The 23,449-nt window shown below is 40.8% G+C and overlaps 1 protein-coding gene and 1 long non-coding RNA gene across 4 annotated transcripts; one reads left to right on the top strand and one right to left on the bottom strand.

Annotated features, from left to right (window-relative positions):
- Positions 1 to 653: 653 nt before the first annotated feature.
- Positions 654 to 5,992, bottom strand: rpain (RPA interacting protein). 2 transcript variants are annotated; one of them, XM_075453176.1, is made up of 7 exons: positions 5,800 to 5,992; positions 5,488 to 5,679; positions 5,270 to 5,342; positions 4,990 to 5,101; positions 4,771 to 4,834; positions 2,472 to 2,618; positions 654 to 793 (listed from the first exon to the last, which is right to left on the bottom strand). In XM_075453176.1, exons 1-7 carry the CDS (start codon positions 5,869 to 5,871, stop codon positions 764 to 766), a joined length of 690 nt encoding a protein of 229 aa, XP_075309291.1. In that variant the 5' UTR covers positions 5,872 to 5,992; the 3' UTR covers positions 654 to 763. The 2 variants fall into 2 exon arrangements, with proteins under 2 accessions (XP_075309291.1, XP_075309292.1); XM_075453177.1 differs by lacking the exons at positions 654 to 793; positions 2,472 to 2,618 and adding an exon at positions 2,649 to 2,821.
- Positions 5,993 to 20,999: 15,007 nt separating this feature from the next.
- LOC142371549 (uncharacterized) lies at positions 21,000 to 22,771 on the top strand. Of its 2 annotated transcripts, XR_012768065.1 has the most exons (6): positions 21,000 to 21,033; positions 21,122 to 21,187; positions 21,277 to 21,365; positions 21,554 to 21,662; positions 22,529 to 22,637; positions 22,727 to 22,771. It is a non-coding gene; the product is annotated as an uncharacterized LOC142371549 (long non-coding RNA). The 2 variants fall into 2 exon arrangements; XR_012768064.1 differs by lacking the exon at positions 21,000 to 21,033 and having other exon boundaries at positions 21,106 to 21,187.
- The last annotated feature ends 678 nt before the right edge of the window (positions 22,772 to 23,449 follow it).

Raw genomic sequence — 23,449 nt, 5'->3', positions numbered from 1 at the left:
ATTTCTAATGGAAATGCTGCAAGCTCACCAGGATACCTCCTAAGATCCCGAATATGTATTCAGAATAAGGTTTTTCATTTCCAGAAAATATAATACAGTAGTGTCAAATTAAGCCAAAACTAATATGAATATGAATTGGGGCCACAGTTCCAACAATAGACAAACTTGCTTGGACACTCTTGAGAGCTTATTCTTTCGGGACTGAGGAAGGCAATCCTTCAATATTTAAGTAAAGTTGTTCTAGAAAAAAAAAAGAAAAGAAAAAGGCCACACCAAAGCATATAAGCAAAGATTGTTTAAGCAAGACGGTTTTCAAGAAATATATTTAATTCAGCTACTTCTCCTCTTTCCTTCCCAGCAATACATATTTATTTATTCTGGCTTTGCAAGGGCACTTTCGAGACTTTGATATAGATAGCATCTGAACCCTACTGTGGCTGTAAGTGCCAGATCTGCATTTCACACTCCATAAACATAACCCTGAAAACCACAGCCTGCTGCAATCCATTTATTTTATGGAAACGCAGCAGCCAAGTTTCATGTGAGTAACTAGTTAACGAACAGATTTAATTGTAGCTTTAGTTTGACCACTCTCAGATGACACTGGCAAGGGAGGGGCAGCATATGCAGAAGGAGAGGACAGCAGTCGGGCATTGGATACAAAGGGAAAACAGGCTTTATTTCACAAAAGATACACAGAGCACAAAAAACTCAAAAAGTTCAATCTCACAAGTGAAGTAACTAATGATGACAATGACTGCCTTTACAGGACAACAGACAGGTAGTCACAAACCTGAAAGCAGAGGGGAGGGAGAAAAAAAAAGTTTAGGTCAACACCAACTGAAACTCTGCACTGATTGCAAACAAATGAGTCACTTGCTTTAGCCGCATTCGGACATAGCAGTTCTAAGAACACAGTTCGGTCCACCTCGAATTCCGTTCTATGAACTGCCCTTCCCTAGGGGAACTGTTTCATTTTGCATTCGCACATGAGTCGTGACCTTGATAGGGACTGATGCGACACAACCGTCTGCAACAGTGACGTGTTACTTTAGCGCCACACTCGACAACAAAACAAAACAAAACCCGCAAAAAGTAAGGAGAGAAGGAAAAAAAACACCACCAAGAAGCTATCGTGTTCATGGTCTGCATGACGGTAATATTAATCATGGACGATCACATCGGGCGTCTAACATCGAGGCTGGAAGAGCATACAGAGAGAGTCAGGAGACGAAAAATCGAGCGGCAGGCGATACTGAGGCTTCGCAGGGGCGTAGCACCAAATTTGGGGCCCCAGGAACAACCACTACCATGCATATTTGAACCAACATTCTCCCTATGTTAGGCTTTTGGGACACTTGTATAGGCTAATAGGTATTATGAAAATAAATACATTTAAGACAAATATGGCTTCTATATCACAATTATGTGGTAGCCAACAAAATGAGACATAATTTTTTAATTATTTGAATTCGGCTGCTATCAGAGTGGTATGCAACGGAATGGGATAATCAGTTACTGTAGGCTGTAATTTTGACATTTGGGCTCACCTTTCTTGGGAAAGAAATCAGTCAGCAGTTGCTTTCCTTCATTTTGTTTCCTCTGTCTCTCTTGCCTTTCTTTTCTTTTCTGAAAGCCTGATTTTTTATTTTTTTTGAATGACATCTTTCATGTGCCGGCTGCTGCGTTTAATGCCTAATAATGAAGTGAGTGAAATTTATTGCGCATGTACAATCAAAAGTCCGCCAGAAGGCGGACTAAACCAATGCGCACTGATAATGGGGGTGTCTGATATACATTATAACCTATTTGCAGGCTGGGATATACATTTCAACAGATGTATTTCCAGAGAACATTAGATTTGCATAAATTACCAACATATATTGACATTATTTAAAAAATGATTTTTAAAAAACGAAAGAAGAAAATTTCCCTCAGGGCCCCCCCTGTAGGCTGGACCCTGTGAATCAGTCTGACTTTTCCCCCCTGTTCGACACCGCTGCTGCTTCGTTTCATGAAGGAAGGAAGGAAGGAAGGAGAGCGCCGCCGACAAAGGAGACCACGTGCAAGTTTAACTTATTAAACACGTGCCAGTTGTGTCCGTGTCGTATGAGTAAACATTTCAGCCGTTATTCTACTATTTGCATTGAGCAGATTAGGAACATGAAGAAGCTGAAATCTGACAAGGGGCGTAGCTACCAATCACCAAACACCTACGTCAGATGTGTTCCTATGGAACCCAGAAAAGACCCAGCCTCGGAGAAGGAGCTAAAATGGTTATAGGAACTGAGGGCCGTGGTCCCTAGTTCCTGTGTGTCCGAATGCGGGAAAAAATGGCCCTATTCCTGAAAAGGTTGTAGGAACTGCAAAAGGTTCCTACAGTGGGAACGCGCCTATCGAGTTTCTTCTCTTAGTAATCAACAGAAATGTAAAGGGACAACAGTGATGGCTTGACAGCAAATACTGCATACCTTACAGCTTATCATCAGGTTGGTAGAGCTTTCCGCTTCTGTATTGGGGGCGACAGAGAAAACAGGGTTGTGCAGACAATCCTCCATGTGTTCCGACACCCTGGTCTCCAGAAGATGCTGCAGGATATCTGGAGTGATGTTCCGCTTCTAAAAACAAGACAAAGCCATGATCAAAGAAATCAACGTCTTCTCTCTTGCTTTATCGACAGGCTTTCAGCATAGTCACATGAGTATGCATTGTGTTCAGGATAAGAGGGGAACTACAATTCGTTCATGACCTGTTCTACACATGTTCCATGGATATACAGTACTGTACAGCAGTCTTGATCCAGCCTTCTGGTCTTTACATACTGCCAGGAAATTGGGGTGGACAGGGATTTATTAAAACACGAGCAAACATAACTGGAAATACATCACAAAATGCAAAAAGAAAAAACAGCCTCAACCCTCTTAGATAAGGTTTGTTGTCATATCTTTACTTTGTCGTCAGGAATAGTTCTCCAGGCTTCTTAAAGGACATCCCAAAGATCTTCTTTGGATGTTGGCTGCCTTTTGTTCCGTTCTCTGTCAAGATGATCCCACACTGCTTAAATAATGTTGAGGTCCGGGCTTTGGGGAGGATTCATCCCTCCATAAGACCTGTTGTCACTGATTTTCAGTCCACTTCTTGTATCAATTGGCATACCTCAGCCTTTTCTCCCCATTTCCCTTCCTAAAGAATGGCTTCTTGACAGCCACCCTTCCATGGAGACCATTCCTGATGAGGCTTCAGTGAACCGAAGGGTCCTGTGTCAGATCCTATTCTCCATTTCTTAAAGACATCCCTTTCAGATACTGTTCATCTGCTGTAGATAGTTCTTTAGGCCTGACACTTCTTCTTTTGTACTCCACTTCTCTAGTTTCCTCAAATGTTTTAAGGACACACTGCACACCATGCTAAGATATCCCAAGTTTTCAGCTACTAGCTCTTTGGAATCACCTTGTTGCTGCAAAAATACTATTTTCTGTCTGTCAAACTGTGTTCTCTTTGGTATTTTTCATAAAACCAAAGAAATGGGAACAAATTATGTATCTATAGCCGCTTTCGGACTGTAGGAACCTTTGGCAGTTCTAATAACCTTTTAATCCGTGGGGCCGTTTTCTCCCGCATTCGGACATACAGGAACTCGGGACCATCTCTCACAGTTCCTATAACCATTTCAGCTCCTTCTCCGAAGTCGGGTCTTTTCAGGGTTCTATAGAACATATCTGACGTAGGTGTTTGGTGGTCGGTAGCTACGCCCCTTGTCATGCTGTCACGGCTGAAATGTTTACTCATACGACACAAACACAACCGGCGGGTGTTTAATAAGTTAAACTTACACGTCGTCTCCTTTGTCTGCAGCGCTCTGCTCTCCTTTCTTACTTCATGAAATGAAAAAGTATCGTCTCCTGACTCTCTCTGTGAGCTCTTCCAGCCTCGATGTTAGACGCCTGATGTGATTGTCCATGATTAATATCACCATCATGCAGACCATGAACACGGTGGCCTCCCCGTTCTCCATATTAGCGTCTTGGTGGTGTTTTTTTTCTTCTCTCCTTACTTTTACCGGGTTGTGTTTTGTTTTGTTGTTGAATGTGGCGCTAAACAGCTAAAGTAACATGTCACTGACGCAGACGGCTGTGCCGCATCAGTCCCGACCTGGTCCCGACTCATGGGCGAATGCAGACTGAAACAGTTCCGCTTGGGAAGGACAGGTATCAGAACGAAATTCAAGTAGGACAGTTCTTATAACTGCGTTCTTAGAACGGCTCTGTCCGAAAGCGACTTTTGTGAAAGGCTGCTGGTAACAAAGTGGCTAAACATATTATCGAAAATTGGTTCTTTGCCAAGTTGTCGGTTATGTGTAGACACAACACAGGCTCATCCCTGAAGTTAGGTGAAATTTTTATACTTGAATTATTTATATCTCGGTGTTAAATGGCTTCTGAAAATCCTAACGACCAGAGTGAAAAGGAGCTGAAAAGGAGTCAATGCCCAGAGAAAAAAAAACTTAAAGACCCTTCAGAAAGCCTGGAGAACCACTGCTCAAGACCACTGTAAAAAAAAAAAAAAAAAAAAAAAAAAAAAAAAAAAAAAAGTCTGGCTGCTTGGAAGCAAAATATAAAGAAATCAGGAGTGGCTCAAAACTGAACAGCTTAAAAGATTAAACTCTGCTGGACAAGAGCATGCCATTACTAAATTAAAACCAATAATACAAGAATGGAAGCTTTACTATTAACTCCACACTTTTAAAAGAATAAAGCGTAGGAAACAAACCTTAGTGTTGATGTAAAGTCCACAAGGACAGGAGATAAAATAGCTGTTGATGCTCAAGTTGTTCCTGCAAGATTGATAAGTATGATCAGGTTGACTCATTTTTTCCGTGGAAGCAGAATATCAACACTTAACAGCTGCCACTAGTTTGAAAACCGAGGCAGTTGATGGGAAACCATTATCGGTATTGTGTATTTAATGCAGATAACATTTTGGACTCACGAGTGACATATGGGGCAAATAATATGCATCTCCTCCATTCTCTCCACAATAGATGATATGTACTGCTGCTCGAACTGCAGGTTCCTCTCATACTCTTCTATTATGGACATTTCTGTTGCACCAAGAAAACCATGCACAGATTTATTGAAGACTTAAATCAACAGGCTTACACAGCTCACATTTTCAATGCCTGCAGAGTGCAGACATTACCACTGCAAAGGTCAGGTTCATTCATTTAACAGTCAGCGGTGTGGTTCTTAAGAATATGGACATGGATTACCTTGGGCCATGAGCTCCTGCTGGATTTCTTCAAGCACTGCCAACTCATCATACTCCTTCATAACACTGAACATCTGTTTAAAAGGACATGAATGAGATCGAACAGCAAAGTAAAAGACAACTCATGTCTGAGACAGATGGAGGGAGGTGATAAATCGAGAAAAATCGAAATAAAGAAAAGAGCTTGTTTTTGTCAGGGAACATCTGACAGACCCCGACCTCAGCCATGCCCTGCGACCCCCAAAGCGAGGGCAGTCTCTGGTCCGCTGACTGCAGGGCGGTCCACTCCTCCTCCATCAACTCCTGGACGATGATGGAGGTCCCAGAGCTGCTACGCTGCTGGCTCTCTCCCGTCTGCCGGTACCTCTCCAGCAGCCTGGAGCGGCTGTTTTTCAGTCTGTCTACACAACGCTTTAAAAGACAACAGGGAAAACCCAACAAAATTTAATTAAAACCTACACATGAACCACACGCAGCTTATCAATATGCTAACTAGCTAGCTATCTGTCATGTTAATGTTTTAGTACTCGCCTTTCGGTAAGTTTCTTTCCATGGTGGAGTGGTTCCCTTATAAAGCGAGCGGTGTCTGTGCAAAGCGTCCATTAAAAGTGCCACTTGTGTTTGTACATTTACATATGTGCAATAACTTCAAAAACGCCAACTAAATATGGGGAAAAGTTCTGAAAGAAAACGTTTGACAGGTTTTAACCCCATCGCCCCGGAAGTTGAGTAGTTGGACGCGAAATGCACGTTGGGCTATGTAGTTCTTTGCTGCCAAAACCGCAAATATCTATTTCATCACATCAAAAAACTGAAGTGTCCAGAAGCGAAGCAGCAGAGACACTTATTTCTTAAAAAGTATGCCATGGGAAGTCACTCAATGACATTTTTTTTTAAAAAGCACATAAAGAAGCAGAGACGTAAGGCAGTTATATTAAGTGGAGCCCAACAGAAAACAGCATACAGCTCAATACAAAAAAAGTTACTCCCAAGTTGACATTATTTCTTAATATATTCAATAAAGGGTCCTAAAATCCCTAAAAACTTTGAGTGATTGTCAGAGAGAGTCAGAGAATGTATTTAAATACCTCCTAGTAGTGAAAGGACACCATATTGTTCAACAAAGACATGTGGGAGGCTTCTGGAAAAAACTACACTAATGCTGTTGTAATGCTGAAGGAAAGGTTAACAAGTGATCTGAACAACCAGAAATAGCAAGAAGCACACAATGCTCCATGAATTAAAAACATCAACTTAGAAACTCCTAAATTCAGGACAAGCTCAAAAGAAGTGACCCAATGTCCCTACAATCACCTTACACTTTATACAGATGGAAGACACAGAGGGAGAATTTTGTTCTATATGGATTTAAAGAAGTGTAAGTGATGAACAACTTTAAACAGGATTAACTGGAGCCTAGAATTTGTGGAGCAGTCTCTACATTACATTACATCACATTACGTTCATTTTGCAGACGCTTTTATCCAAAGCGACTTACAATAAGTGTGTTCCACATCGGTAGGCAAAAGAACTTCAGGTCACAAAAAATCATAAGTGCATTTCTTTCCAAAACCAAACAGCTAAGAGCATAACTAGTGCTAGAGTAAGTGTAAAGCTTTTGCCCTGGATTGATATGAAAACTTTGTACCCTGATCTTTAATATGAAGGGTATGGGTTTCTAAAAAGAGAAGTTTGAATAATTGGGAGACCAAGTGTTTAGAAGCTGCGTTACTAGTCACGATTTTATAAAAATTATGGAGATCGTTATCAAAATACAAAAGAGACTGTTGGACATACAATCTAATTTACAAGTAACCGAAAAAATAATCAATAAGAAGGTAATAAACTGCTTGTAAGTGCGCAAAAAGATGCAAAGTGGCTTTCAACATACAAATCTTTAACCAGTGGCCATCAGTCACAGCTTCAACAGGGAAATCTGGCATAAATAGATGTTTCTCAGCAACCCAGTCCAGCTTTAGTTTGCCTTGAAATTTTTCAAGAGTTATGCAACATAAAGTCAATTTTAAGGTGACTGGCAGCTGGAATGAAACTGGAACACAAAATGGCTGATAAAGAAGGCCCTATATGTGATACTGCTTTACAGGACTTAATAGAGGTCACTTGTCGGAAAGTGAACAATTACACTCCAGTGAAATAGAAGCGTAAAACTCAAGCTTTACCACTGCAAGCCCAGTAGTGACACAATACAGGAATGCCAAAGCCCCCTCATAAGTGGGCTTCAGTAAATGTGCTTTGGTGATAAATGGGGGCTGGTTACCCCAGATGAAGGGTATATTGATTGATTCTAGCAATTTAAGAAAAGAAGGAGGCAAAGAAAATGGGCAAATTTAGAAAGATATAAAGGGCACTTTAATGTTTGGATAAAGTGATGGTAGGTACATTAAAGCAGCCATGTTTAGTACTTTGTTGCATATCCCTTACACACAATGACTGCTTGAAGTTGGCGATTAATAACATCAGCAGGTGCTGAGTATATTGTCTGTTGATGCTCTGCCAAGCCTCTACTGCTGCCACCTTCAACTTCTGCTTGTTCTGGGGGGGGGGGGGGGGGGGTTGTCCTTTCATGTTACTTAGTCAACATATAGAAGGTATCCTCTATCGGTATATATCCTCTATAGGTATCCTCCCCTATCTGGATTTAAATCAGGTGACTGGTTTGGTCATTCAAGAAGTTTCCATTTTTTAGCTCTGAAAAACTCTGGTGTTTTTCATAGCGATGTGTTTGGGATCATCATCTTGTTGCGGGATGAAGCACCGTCCAATGAATTTGGAGGCATTTACTGGAACTTGAGCAGATGAGATAGTTCTATACACATTGTGCAGCTGCCATCAGCAGTTCCATCATCAATGAAGATAAGTGTGCCAGTACCTGTGGCAGCCATATATGCCCAAACCATAACACCCCCACCATGTTTAACAGTTGAGCTGCTATGCTTTGGATCTTAGCAGTTCCTTTTTGTCTCCACACTTTCTTCTTTCCATGATTCTGACACAAGTTCATCTTGATCTCGTCTGTCCAGAACACCTTTTATTCAGAACTCTGCAGGTTCCTTTAAGTACTTTTTGTCAAACTGTAATCTGGCCATCCTGTCTTTATGGCTAACTAGTGGCGTCTTGCAGTGTAGCCTCTGTATTTCTGTTCATGAAGTCTTCTGTGGATAGTAGTCTCTGACAAAGACACACCTGCCTCCTGAGGACTGTTTCTGATCTATTGGACAGACGTTTGAGGACTTTTCTTTACCATAGTGAAGATTCTGCTGTCATTAGTAGTGGAGGTCCTCCTTGGTATACCAGTTCCTTTGCAATTACAGAGCTCACCAGTGCATTCTTTCTTCTTAATGATATTCCAGTCAGTTGATTTTGGTAATCCTAAGGTTTAACAGATGTCACTAATGGTTTTATTCTTGCTTTTCAGCCTCCTAATGGCTTCCTTGACTTTCATTGGCACAGGTTCTCTCCTCATGTTGAACAATGATAACTACAGACTCCAAATTGTAGAAGCAGCTCTAGGTATCTTATCGCTGCACCAATGAAGCAATGAAACGTACCCAAGTAATCACAAACACCTGGGAGGCCAATTGTCCCAAACGTTATGGAGCCCTGAAATGAGCGGGATTATGTATAAAAGTGTTGTTAAAAGTTCTAAATGTTGGAATTAAAATCTATGAAAATAATTTAAAAGTTTGGAATGTGCACTTTAATCACATTTGAATAATTTGATTTATAATTTTTCACTTTTGAGCAGAGGCGAAACTCAAAGAAAAATGTGACTTTGTTCCAAACATAATGGAGGGCATTATATGTAATCTTACATACATTTCAGTATAGGTATGTCCAGTTTAGCTTTGATTAAAGCGCACATTTGCCATGGCATTATTTCTACAAGCTTATGCAAAGTCCCAACATTTACTTCCATCCATGATTCCATTTTTCATCAAGATCTTGTGTTGATGGCAGGAGAGTCAGACTGTAAAGTATTCTCCACTACAATCCAAAGTATTCTCAATGGGCTTCAGGTCTGGTGTCTGTGGTGGCCAATCCATGTGTGAAAAGGATGCCTCATGTTCCCTCAACCACCCTTTCACAATCAGAGCCCAATCAATCCTGGCATTATCATGTTGACATATGCAGTATGGACAAAATTCCATTAATATATTATACTGTGAGATGTTGCCGCTGTCTTCAAAATGACTTTCATCTGGATGACAACACCAGCTGATGTTCTACATCAGCTTTGAATATCTGTGCTGGTCTGCCAGTGGCCTCAGAGACAGGAAATCTAATGTCTTGTGAGAAACTGTGTAGCATTGAAAATGTGTCACCACAAGGTAATCAAATAAGAAATAGCGAGACAATGTGAGAGTGATCACTAAAATCACACTGATAAATCTGTTTTAGCTATGTCAGTATTTAATTGACTTGTCAACAGTCCACACAACACATAAAAACGTGTGCCAAAGTCAATTGATACAGCTAACTTTGCAAATCATCTTGAGGCAAATATTTTCGAACATCACCCAAAATCAGACTGTAAGGGGATACACTTGCACCATGTTTATATTGCTAATGTCTTATTTAGTTGTTTTTTAGTTAATTTCTGTTTAAAAAAAAAACCATTTCTTAAATAAAGTTTAGTTTCAATACAAATTCTCATGACTCATTTGTCTTGATTTTAAGACAGCAGTTCAATGTGACCCTGAACAGAAAAGATATCTCATGTTAATTTCAGATTGTTATTTGTCCCATGGCTATCTGGGAATTCTTGCTCTTTGGAAAGCAGGTTGAACACCATCATAGCTTCTGGACTGTAAATGAATGGTGCACACCTACAAACAAGTCATAACTTCAACTAACCATCTCTTTCATCCCTCAGTGTTTGTTGCTGACAAGATGGCCTGTTATAGATTTTACATTTTGAGATATCATGTCAGGAAACGCACAGGTGTCCGAAAGTATTGCTGTATTCCACTAAGGGGGGTCCTGAAATTGCCCATGTTAGCTGATTATTATGATTAACTGGGACATTTGAGTGAGCTGAGCCATGTTTTAAGTTGTTATTTGTCATTGTCAATGCCAATTTTATTCATAAAGCATTTCAAGACCAATAAAAGTGCTGTACCAAAAGATAAAACAAATTCAGAGTTATTATGACTTTTACTGCTTTGAAAGATAACAATGCCTATTGAGAAAAGAAAGGTCTATTTGTTAACAGCACAAACTAATCGGACAAAGTTGAACTTGATGCAAAACTACACCTTGAAACTGGGGTAAAATGATATTACAAGCCTCCCAGATATCAAACAGACTCCGGACCGGAGTCTTTAACCTTTATTTATTATGAATTTATTAGCAAAAGTAGATACAGATAAAAAATTGCTTACCAACTAGAAATGACTCCATAAAAATCCCACTAGTTTAGCCTTATACACCTGAAAATGATTTATTGTGAAAATGCAAAAGACCTAAAATTGGGTTATTATTACGAGTACATTTACAGTTTTGAGGCTGCACAGTGTTGCAGTTGGTAGCACTGTTGCAGGTAGAATCCAGCCAGGGGTCTTTCTGTATGTGGTTTGCATGTTCTCCCTGTACATGCATGGGTTCTCTCTGGGTACTTCATCTCATCTGCTATCCATTGTGCTGTACTGCTCTCCCTGCCTCCCTCATCCTCTATACCAGGACAGTACCTCCACCAACCTCCCTGGAGATATATGGGACATTACAGTATGATCCTTGTGATCATATGATTGGTTGGATACAACCAATTAAGTGGAATTGAGTTCACTTAAAAGAGCTGGCACAAACACCAGATTGACCAGCACATCACTACAAGTGGCTAATAAGATAATAGACACAAAAAAACATGAAAAAAATGTGATGGAAATTCTTAAATGTATTTATGAATACTCACACACTCATTTAAATGAACAATAAATAAATTAAAAAAAAAAACTGGCATAACATGTGCTGTGCTGTGCTTAGACATCGTCAGCAGGGGGAACCTCGTGTGTACTGCGTCTCCTTGAGGTTCCCCTATCTGCTGCCAAGTTGAACCACTGGATGGCATGCTTGCAGACATCATGTTCAGTGGAAGCACGAGCGACAGGATTTTTTCTGACAGAATCTGTAATCACAAAAGGAGATTTTCAATTAAGTTATCATCATCCGCCATCATAATCACAATTTGTAATGTGACAGGATACACATAGTGATGCACTCCAAAATAGACAATCTGTCACATACTTCAGACATAGAATTTCTAGATATAGGAATGCAGTTTAAGAGTAACAAAAATAACCTGTGTGTAGTCAACTTAGATGAATGAGTTGTAGCGTTGACACGTTATTAATTAATATTTACCTCGAAAATAGCAGGGGCACCACCTACCTACAATCTTTTACGTTACAGTCAGGTAGGAAACTGTTACAATCTTACGATCCTGGTATATTAAATCATTAATTAATTAATACTCGATCTCATTAATTAATTAATACTCAATCCCATTAATTCATTGATAATCAGTCTCATTCTGATTCGTAGTTCTGTTTGAAGTGATAGTCGGCTTTAGTAACTGTCCGTGACGCTCTTAAATGGAGTAATACAAACATTTATTCAACATCGCACAGGTATATAGGTGTATAAACAATTGATAAAGAGACAGAAATTAGAATTATGGGTGACACTCAAAAAGGGCATATAAGGGAAGAAAGAAGCAGGCCACTAACAGGGTTACCTATCAAAAATGTGACTAAATCTGGTTCGTAACACGGATATTGTGCCAACGGTCTTCTGCCCGCGGAGGTCTGCTCATTCGTCGCTTTCAGAGAAAGTTTTCATTTTATCCACGGCTTCGAAAGATCTCAAACCAGCACCTTACTTTGTCGTAGTAGCGTAAGGGGTCCCGTGGTTCTTTCCTTCTGATGAGTTGGTGTCGAAGCGGTGTTCCCGTGGTAACCAGCGGGATGACGTAGAATCGACTTCTGCTTTATTCTTGGTCCTTGGATGAAGAGTGGCGACTTGGCTGGGCTGAGTTGGCACACACTCGCGTGTATTGGACCAGACTTTTATACAAAAGAAAGGGGAAGTCTAAAAAAATGGTAATTAATAGTTACAGAGAGAGAGGACAAAAGAGTTGCGTGAGGGATAACAGAGAAAAATGATGAGAGAGTTTGATGAGAGGCTGAGAGGGCGGAGAGAGCGGAGAGAGCGCGATTTCATGCGCGCCTCTCTTTTTAAGCTGGAGATCACATGTCGGCTTTCGTCCAATCAGAGTTCAGCTTGCTTTTGACCCAAAGGAAAAAAAAGGGGGGGTTGACCAAGCTGAACTCATGAGACAAAAAGGGGAGAATTCCTGCTTCTTTCTTATACCGTATTTAACTCATATGACATTGATTTTAGATAATATAATGTTTCTAACAGACAATAATGTTGCATACGAGCAGGCATAAACACACATATGAGCATGGAACAGTTATCAGCATACAATACTTCATATTATCATGATAGAAATAGTATGACAACTTTTGGTTACTGTTAATTATAATGATCTGCAGCTGTTTGGACTCAGTGCCTGTGGAATTAAACACTATTAGGTTATGCATTGCACATAATGAGAACATTAAACATCCATAGGTGAAATTGTCCATGTCGGCTGAAACTGGCAACACACAAGGCATCCTTTGATGTAGTCGGCTACATCTTTTCTCATTTTTGGCCAGTATGCCACTTGTTTTAACGCGCTGTATGTTGCTTTGACACCTTTGTGTCCAGCCGCGGGAAGGTCGTGTGCGTGCACGAGCATCACCCCCCTTTGGTTTCGAGGGACCACGAACGCAGGTGAAGAGAGTGCGTCGGAAACATGAACTAAGACACCTTTGACCAACCGCAGGGCTGATCGAGTGGCAAAGAGTTTCTTTAAATCAGGGATGTTATTGAGGTCAGACTCAGAGGGTGTGTTTGAGTCGTCGGACACGAACAACACCATTTTATTGATGGCAGGGTCAAGCGATTGAAGGGTGACCAGATCAGTGTCGGTGAACGCTGGTTCCACTGACACTGATCCATCGTTAGATGTCTGGGCGGGAGGGTTCGTTTTGGAACGCGTCACCACACAGACCTGTGGTTCGGAGGAGTCCGCGGTGGCTGCGGTTAGCCACGAGGGATCCAGTGACCAGGGGATGCCATGCATCGCTCCCTGTTTTGCCAAGGAATCAGTTAGATCGTTCAGTTCTTTGTCTTGCCCCGGTACACGTGAGTGGCCCCTGACCTTTTTCCAGTAGATCTGCATGTCGTTGGACTCAATGGCGTGGTTACATGCCAGGAACAGTTCTTTATTTTTCACAGGTTTTCTGCTGGAAGTCAGGAAACCATTGCGTTTCCACGTGGCAAGGTGGCAAGAGAAACTGAGACGAGCGTAGTTAGAATCAGTACAAATCAATAATTCTTTCACACCTTTTTCTGCAGCGAGTTGTACCGTGATCAGGACACCTGCCACTTCTGCGTATTGGGACGACTGTGAACCAAGCTGGAAGCTTTGAGGTTCATAGGGGTTGTTTTGGAGCCAAACGACGCCTGCACCTGCTCGTGTAACCGTGTCATGATGAAAAGAGCACCCATCTACATACGCAGTAGTCATGTTTTTACACACGTTTTCATCGTAGTAGTGATGGTGGGGGTTGGTTACAGGTGAGGGTTTGTCTGTAATCGCGCAGAGTGGAGGTGTATCTGCAGTGCAGTTCTGACATGCAGCAAGATCGGTGCCGAGAGGGCTTTTTTTGTTTTGCGCGTAGCGAACTTCTAAGTCGAAACTTTGCAGAGCCATTAGCCATGAAGCCACACGGGCATTTGTTACAACTCCATCCCTTATACGTTGGCTGTTAAGGAACGTGGTAGGTTGGTGTTGTGTTTCTACAATGACCTTTTGGCCTCCAAGGTAGTTGGAGAAATGTTTAACTGCCCAAACTGTGGCGAGCAGAGCTTTTTCACAGTCCGAATATTTCAGCTCGGGCATAGCTAGCGTTTTACTGGCGTACGCCACTACTCTCTTATCCTGGTCGTATTTCTGATACAGACCAGCGCTTAAACAGTGAGCTGAGAAGCCCACTTCGAGGTGGAATGGTTTGTCGCAGTTAGGGTAGTTTAAACATGGTGCTGTGCACAGTTTTTCTTTTAAGGTGGACATGGCCTTTTGTTGTGGCTCAGCCCAGATAAAAGGTGTGTCCTTTTTAAGTAGTTCAGTTAGAGGTTTTGCTATGTCGGCATAGCTCTCAATGAACTGTCGAGAGTAGTTGCAGACTCCTAAGAAGCTGCGGAGCTCAGAGACGTTTGAGGGAACTTTGATGTTACTGATGCCCTGGATGCGGTTAACTTGTGGCTCGACACCACTTGGTCCTACTAGGAGACCGACGTAGTCTACTTTGGTTTTGCACCACTGACATTTTGAGAGTGATATTTTTGCACCCGCAGTGGTGAGTTGACCCAGGACATGGTCGATTTCCTGAATGTGTGCATCCAGGTTGGGGCTACGGAGAAGGATGTCATCGACGTAGATGAGGTTACCTCGTTCGCCGGCATCAGGACATGCTTTGTTCAGAAATATGTTGAATTCAGCAGGTGAGTTGGCGTAGCCAAAAGGACACCTGGTGAATGTATATTGACGGCTAGCGAACGTGAATGCCAACTTGTGTTGGTCCTCAGCGTGTACTGGAATGGTCCAGAAACCCGACGCCACGTCTAGAGTGGAGAAGTATTTGGCATTTTTAACGCGAGGAAGTTCTTGTTCAAGCTGAGTCATTGGCCACCTCGAGAGAGGGACCTGTTGGTTGAGTTTTCGATAGTCGATCGTGAGTCTCCATTTTCCATTGGGTTTCACGACCGGCCAGAGCGGTGCCGAGTAAGTGCTGTTACAAGGCCGAATGATCCCGTTTTTCAACAGGTCGTCTATTATTTCTTGTATAGGCTCCTGTGATGCTAGAGGAATCTTATACTGACGCACAAAAGTTGGCGGTGCGTCTGGTGGAGTAGGAATGCGCATTGAGTGGATTGTGGTTAACCCACAATCCGAAGAATCAAGTGAGAAAAAATTCTGATATTTGAGAAGGGTTTGGCGTAGCTTGTCGCGTTCCTCGTCATTAACGAGAGCGTTAGCTTGCGTTACCACTTCTTCGATTCGATCAGCAACATTAGGGGATGGCCCTGTTGTTACTTTTTCCTGTGCGTCGGGAGAGTCTGGGGTTGATGTAACCGCCAAGACGTCAACCGTGTGAAGTGTCATTTGTTCATCATGACTAAGATCAATGCGACTGACTGAGTTCTGGTCGAGAGTCACGACCGAAAAGAGTGCGATCGCCCTTGAAGGCTTTGTGTAGCAGACCAGGAAAGAAAAACACGCCTGGTTTGTTTCTCTGTCAGAGGGTGTCAGTTTGCATAATTTATTATGCGTGGCTGGCGTTGGAGGAGAGAATCTCACAAAGGAACTCCAGTAGGTTAGAATTCACATCTGGGTCCTTATCTCCTTTGGGTAATCCGTTGAAAGGGGTCATAAACAGCGGAATGTTTTCGATGTCAAGACATTTGAAAAAGGGGGGAAGGTTTAATGTAAACATCTCCGTTCTCTGTCTTTCCTGAGAGCACGCTACAGAGTGCTATCCTTCTAATATGTGGAAGTGTCATATTGCTGCAATTGCCAAAAATGCAGGATGCCTCTTTTTACATAAGGGGGAATAAACAATTAAAATGTTATGTGATTGTGATTGAAAAAGTCACTTGACTTGTCAGAGTCAGACTTGAATAAAATATGAGTACACAAAGTGGAGAAGAAATGTTCTAAAAAAAAATTATTGTATCATGATCAATGTTCCCTCTAATTTTTCATGTTTCTGGGCAAACACACAAGCTCCCTGAGCACACTGAGGACCACTGTGAGCAACATCAGATGTGCACGCTGTGGCCACACACCAGTATCACACCTGTCCAAAACCTTGGATCATAGCAAGTTACATGGCTTATTAAAAGAATCAAATCACAGCAGCAATTTTCATTAGTTTACTTTTAATATAAGCAATTTGGCCCACTTAAAATGAAAAAGACAAAAATATTGTTGTTCATGAGATGTGTAGTATGTTATCTGTTATATGTGAGAGTCATGCTTGCAGCCTGCATGTTTTGCAGAGTGGACCTTTGTCACTCGAAAAAGAAAAAATTTGACCCAGTTTGTTTTTCTATTTGCACATACTCAGACAGCCATTCCATCCTCAAAGAACCGCATTTCTTTTTTACTTTGGCTTGGTGAGTGGATGTGTCGCTGGCGGTACCCGTTCGTTTCGCCATGATAAGGGGTTGCGTCTCTTAACGGTGCAAATTTTTCACGCGACGTGATTACATACAAAGTCAATACAAAGACGCGAATAGACGCGAATAGACGCGAATTGGAGCCGGCGGCGTGAATGACGGTTTTGAGGCGGCACGAATGAGGCGAATGAAGCGAATACCGCTGCGCGAATGACAAGACACGAATTCGCGCGAGTTCAGAAAATCTAACTTTGGCGAAATATTCGCGTCACGACAGCCTATCAGCGTTGAGATTCTGGACGACAGTGACGTCATGCGCCCCCAGGATCTTTTTAATTGATTTATCTGCCACTCACCGGAGACAGATGGACAGGCGCTCCGCAGCTGAAATGGAGTCGTGTCTGGGTCAGTGACATCATCCCGAGGTGCACTCAGCTCGGAGAATTTCACCGCCTTCTCCAGGAGTTGCGTCTGGATGACGGTGTTCTGTCGATTTCTCCTACTCGTCGAGAAATGCTACCTTGTGTTTTTGCGCATGCGCGCGCATGCGCAGAGACAATTTTCTAAGTTTTCGTTGTCCCGCCCATCATTTTTTGCTACCCTTTCTCCTACTAAGGTAGGAGAAATCGAGGAGAAATTTTTCATTCGTTTTCGTTTTCACGCCCATAATTATTTATAATTATTTGCGTTTTCGTTTTCGTTGTCCTGCCCATCATTTTTTGCTACCCGAAATCGAGGAGAAATTTTTCATTCGTTTTCGTTTTCACGCCCATAATTATTTATAATTATTTGCTACCCTAACGGTGAGTAACATCCTCAAAATCCTGATTCCTTTTGGAAGACATGCAAAGTAATAAAACACTTATCGTATTAACAAGCAGTTAGCTTAACATGCACAAAATGCAAGCAGTTAGCTTAACATGCACAAAATGCATTCGTATTAACAAGCAGTTAGCTTAACATGCACAAAATGCATTGTTGCTCATGTTGTGGGGGTAGTATGTGTGCAGTGTGGTTGTCGGTGTGATGTTGTGTGTGAGTTTATGCATGAATTGATTTGATTATTGATTTTATTATGTAAAGCACTTTGTGCTGCTTTTTTTTTATTATGAAAGGTGCTATATAAATAAAGTTTGATTTGAGTTTATTTGATTTGATTAATTAATAACAGCGATGCTGTTTTTAGAAATGGAAGAAAACTGGAGAAAAATTTACAAGCACCTTTCTGAGGGACTATACCCAGAAGGGTATAGTAAGTCCCAAAGACAGAACCTCAGAAGGTACACCGGAAAATTCACACTCAAGGGTGAGTATCTGAAATGCATTCAAATGTAGCTATTGCGGTACATGGATTCATCTGTAATGATTTTTTTTTTTTTTTTTTTAATGAATTTTCACTTCAGATGATGAGCTCTTTTTTGGACAGAAGAGGGCCATCAGAACCAAAGAAGATGCTCAAAAAATTTTCCATGAATTTCACAGTTCACCAATGGGGGGGCATTCTGGAATAATCAAAACCAGAAATGCCATTTGCTCCAGATTTTACTGGAAAGGAATGAGCTTGGACATTGATACCTGGGTATGTTCTCTCAAGTTTCTTTTCTATTTTTGTTATTTATGTCTTTCAACTTTTATTAAGCTATATAAATGTTAATTATTGAAGGTGCTGGAATGTGACAAGTGCCAGAGGGTTGGAAAACCCTTGGCAACTTCAGAGCCACTACAATGCATTAAGGTAACTCAGTAGACCTGTAGTAACACTCTTATTTAGTATACTGTCATTAAAGTGCCAAACCAACATTTCTCTAACTACTCTTTCTATGCATTTTTTTTGTATTATCTCCTGCTTATATTATTCTTGAATACATTGTCTTCTTAAAATTATCCAGGTTTTGTATCCCCTCTTGTTTATATTGCTTGCTTGTATTTATTATTCGGTTTGATTGTGGTACAACGCTGTAAATTTCCTCAATCTGGAACTGAAAGTAATTTTGTTTTACTTCATAGGTGTCTGCTGTCTGGGAGCTGGTGGGGATAGATTTAACAGGGCCCTTACCCATAACTGGGGATGGGTTTAAATACATCCTCACAGCTACAGACTACTTCTCTAAATGGGTAGAGGCATTTCCGTTGAAGACGAAGACTGCAGCAGAAGTGGGACGCCATATTTGCACAATTGTATATAGACATGGTTGCCCAAAAAGAATTCTGTCAGACCAGGGAAGGGAATTTGTTAATGATGTATGTGCCTGTACAATCCTGAATTTGCAACTTTTTGGGGTTGTGTTTGTTTCTGTTTTTTTTTTTTTTTAATTTTTTTAACAATTCCTGTTATTTCAGCTGAACAGAAGCCTCTGCGAGTTGTTAGACATTGAAAGAAGTGTCACTGCAGCCTATCATCCTCAAACAAATGGCCTGGATGAAAAGACCAACCACAACATCAAACAGTAAGTTTATTTATCAGGTTTTTGTAAAGCCCAGAGCTTTTTCGTGAATGTAAATGAAAAATTGTTCTTAATTGACTCGCCTGTTTAAATACACGTAAAAAAGCAGTTTGTACTCTGCACTGCATGTTGTATGCAGTGGATGATAGGTGTGATACGTGTGGCACTAAATTGTTGGTTTATCTTGCTTAATTTCACATCTTAGAGCCCTCACAAAGCTTGTTAATGAGAGGCAGGACAACTGGGACGTGTTCTTGGAGGCAACACTGTTTTCTCTGCGCTCAAAAGTCCATACAACAACAAAACAAACACCGTTTATGTTAATGTATGGACAAGAGCCAGTTTTTCCCTCCCAGGTTCCTGTTGACATTCCGGTATGTTAGTTTCTTTTAGTTTCTTTTTTAAAATGTCACACCCCTAGTGTAAGGTTGTTTGGGGTATTTCATCTATGACTTGTGCTCAGCTTATGCTATATTCATGATATTTTGTGGACATGATTTTTAAGGGCTGTGGGATGTTTTGTCAATTTGTCCAACCTATTGAAAAGTGCTTCATTGAGTGGGAGCATGATTAAAACTGTAAAAATGACATGTCCTAAATGACATGGCAAGCTTGTTATGCTGTCAAATTCGGAAGGGAAAGTGTTGAAGAACAAGTACAGCATTAACCACTTGAAGCCGTACAAAAGGAGCCAGACTTCCCCCTGTCAGGAATCAGAGGATTCCACAACAACAGACAAAGTAAAGAATAAAAAAACACAGCATTAAAGACCTGCATACATGTGCCTTACATGAAGTTCCTGCCTACCACTCTGATTAAAAAAATGTAGGACAACTTCATATGTCAATATAATTGTGCATGTCATTAAAACCACAGCAGCTGCCGTCTAAAGAGGACAACATTAAAGAGAGAGGTTGTATTCAATAAACTTTGTGGGCCCTATTTTGACCGTCTGGGTATGAAGACTCAAGACTCTCATAATAGGGCCTTTTGTGTTCAGTTTGACCTGTTGGTCATTTGTTCGGCCCACCTCCGTTCTTGTTTGCATGAGGATGGTGTTGCCTTGTTCAAAAATTGATCCTTTTAAGGTAACTGTATTTTCATCCATGGATGTATATCACACCTGTTTCCGGTGATCAGCATTTCCTTTTCACATCACAAGATGTCACTAGATATAATTAGGACCTTATTATTACAATATATTTTGAAAATCTGAATCAATACCCAGCCCTAATATATCTTCTAAAGTGCATTATGTCCTGATCTGTGGTGAAGAGGAAATGTTATTTATTACACGAATACTTCGGTGAATTATGTCGGCTTCTTTCACTCAGCAGCCAAAGTTTTTTGTTTTTTGTTTTCTGTATCCTGTATTCAAATAGATGGAAATATGTTTGAAACAAACTTAAATAAGTATGGCATTCAGATGTTCATGTATGTTAGATTAGCAATACAATGTTACTAAGAGTCTTTCTTTGGTTCACCATTTATTCTTTCAGTTCAAACGTTGTGGGCAGCAAAGGATCAGGGGCAGGTGGAAGCAGTTGTTGGCCCATTCAAGCTGTACGACACATCTTTTCGCACACTGCATGGGACTGCATGGCTGGCTGATGATGTAAGAAAGCAAATTATATTGAGAAAAGCTCTGAATGTGATATAAAAATTTTTTAGAAATGTTCTATTTTTTTGTCTTTGGTTTGCATTGCAGGTTATTGATGCATACTTGTACAGTGTGATTGAAAAAAAGAAGGTAAGTTTGAATATTTTTGGTTCTCATTGGTTCTTCTCTCCCTGCACTTCAATCCATATGTTTTTCTAACTCTTTACCCTGTAAATATTCATTTTTAATACTTTGGCTCTGTCTGCATTCTGGCTGAAAGCACCATGATATTAATTTCAGATTGAATCTCTGTAACAACTAAAAAACTTTTTTTGACAGAAACCTATTCACCTGCTCAATTCCGCTGTGTCCACCTCATTGTTTTCAGGGCGATTCAACCCCCTCGAAAAGGTAATTAAGTTGTCACAGTTAATTATATTGACGTACTGTATGTTAAAAAATACATTAATGATAACTTGGTGTCGAATTGATTCCCCAGATGAAGTTTCCAGTGGAGGACATCTGGTTTTGTCCTGTGAATGTTGGGTCTCATTGGATTTTGGTGGTGTGTTTAAACCTCTTTGCTTGTTACTGTGTGCTGTGGAATATTTCACATTGATGAGAACATTACTTTAATGCCGTAAACATTTCCAGATTGTCAAAATGTTGGAGACAGTCCTTTTGCTGGTTGATCCTCTGGGAAATGAAGTTTCACATGAGAGAAAAGTGCTTCGAAACTGGAGGTAATGCTTAGGTTTAGAAACACATTGGTGATCTTTGTAAGCTTAATCTTCAATTTTACAGATAGATAGAGACTTTATTGATCCCCAAGGAATACAGTCATTTTAAAGTGTTGGTAATGATGACAGTTTTCGTGATATATGATCATCGTGTGTGAATTTGTGTTTTTTTTAACTCTTTTGACAATTAGAAACTACTTGCAGAAGGCAGACTGTCAACACAAGAAAACATGGACAGTCCAAAAAATGCCCCACAACATACAGCAGGATGCCTGGAGCTGTGGCGTTTTGGTGTTGATGGTAAAAAAATAAATTACTATTATAATAGAAAATTTCTAAATTTCTAAAATTACTTTTTCCAACATACTAAAATCCTCTTCCTGTCTATTTGTGTAGAAAATCTCTTAACCTTTTTATTGTATTTTTCTCTTCTTCTTTTCTCTTTTCTTTTATGGGCGCCAGACTTGTGCTGACCTAACGTTTTTAGTGTAGACTTAAAGCTGCAGTCTGCAACTCTTTTTCAAGCATAATGCCTGGAACTGTCCGGGGATTCTGAAAGTAGTACATTAAATACCCCAATACAAAAAAAAATGAGTTCTCTAGGTCCCCTATATGTCCCGCTAGGTCCCTCCAAAGCCAGCAGGTTTGTTTACAAAATTGCAAACCGGACCGGTAAAAGGTAACCAATCAGGTTTACGAGCTGGGCTCTGCTGCCTGTCAATCACCGATTGTGCACGCGCGATACAAGGTAGGCTCGTCCCCACGCTTATTTATCTGGACTATTGAACTTCATTTCGGGCTAGTCTACTTACTGTGTCTTATGATCGCAAATGACAGGTGAGTTGATGAATGAGGAGTCGTGTAGGCGCATCTGGCGTGCACGTAGACGTGCACGAGTTCTCATGTGTTTTGAAGGGGCGGGACAGGAAGTTGAATAACTTTTTATTTTTCGGTTAAAAAATAAGCATTTCTTGCATTTTGCGACTACGGAGGTCACCGTTTTCAACTTCAAGCGTTCTGATAGATCATGTAAACTCTTAAAATGCCAAAAAGTAGGACTTTACATATGACAACAACAAATCTTGCAGACTGCAGCTTTAATAAACATCACAAACAACTTGAAATTTCTTGACCACTAGCATATGAACTGTAATATCATTTTGCAGTTTGCTCAAGAATACATGGAGCATGGGAATGTTGCCATGACGGAGACATTGCCACAAGCTGTTGCACAAGCACGGTTTGATGTAGCTTGTGCACTGCTTCAGTCAAAAGGTGAGTGGTATCGAACACTGATTTAAGTTGACTGTATTTTATTACTATGTACGTTCAGTTCTAAATCTTACAAAATCCATGGGTTACAGGGAAAGCAGATGATTATTGTGTGGTGTGCTCCTATCTGGAAACTGATGCTGATACCAGCATGATTGAAATGGTAAAGTTCATGAAATTTATGCTTTGTAGGGCACAAAACCCACTTGATTATCGCTATGAAAAGATCATGGGTTGGGTTAAACAGATATGCAACCTTTACAGCCATAGTGCTTTGTATTGATTTTTCCATTTACATATATGATTTTATTTATTTTTTTGTAGGTGCAGTGCGATCTCTGCAGTCGGTGGGCACATTTTCAATGTGCCAATTATAAGAAACACTGTGGCACAAAATACATGTGCCCAAAATGTGTTTGCGGGGCTTCCGGCAGTGCAGTGGCCTGAGTTTGGGATCCCACATTGGACGGCCCCTTATTTCCTATCACCCCCCCCATCCTCTCCCCCCTCTCTCTGCCCCATCCTCTCCTTTGTGAAGGAGATAATGTATATGTAACCATTAAAACCTCTGTTCTAGTTCTCCTTCCTGTCTTGTCATTCGCCATTTGATTTTTGTATTTGGGACACTTCAGGCTTTATTTAGGTGACTCTGCTCCATCATTGTCAAGAATGATTTGAGAAGGGGTAGCATTATTTGACAGGGTCATATTGGCCTATCAAAATTTGCTACCCTCTTAAAAATTGATTAGATAATGTTATGAACATGCTGCCATTCATCGTACAGTGGCAGTGAGGAGATAAGTTGTCTTACAAGA

Source organism: Odontesthes bonariensis, chromosome 21 (assembly GCF_027942865.1).
Source record: "Odontesthes bonariensis isolate fOdoBon6 chromosome 21, fOdoBon6.hap1, whole genome shotgun sequence".
Classification (NCBI taxonomy): Eukaryota; Metazoa; Chordata; class Actinopteri; order Atheriniformes; family Atherinopsidae; genus Odontesthes; species Odontesthes bonariensis.
Note: the sequence above shows the minus strand (reverse complement) of the source record. Positions and strands in the feature narration are given on the sequence as shown.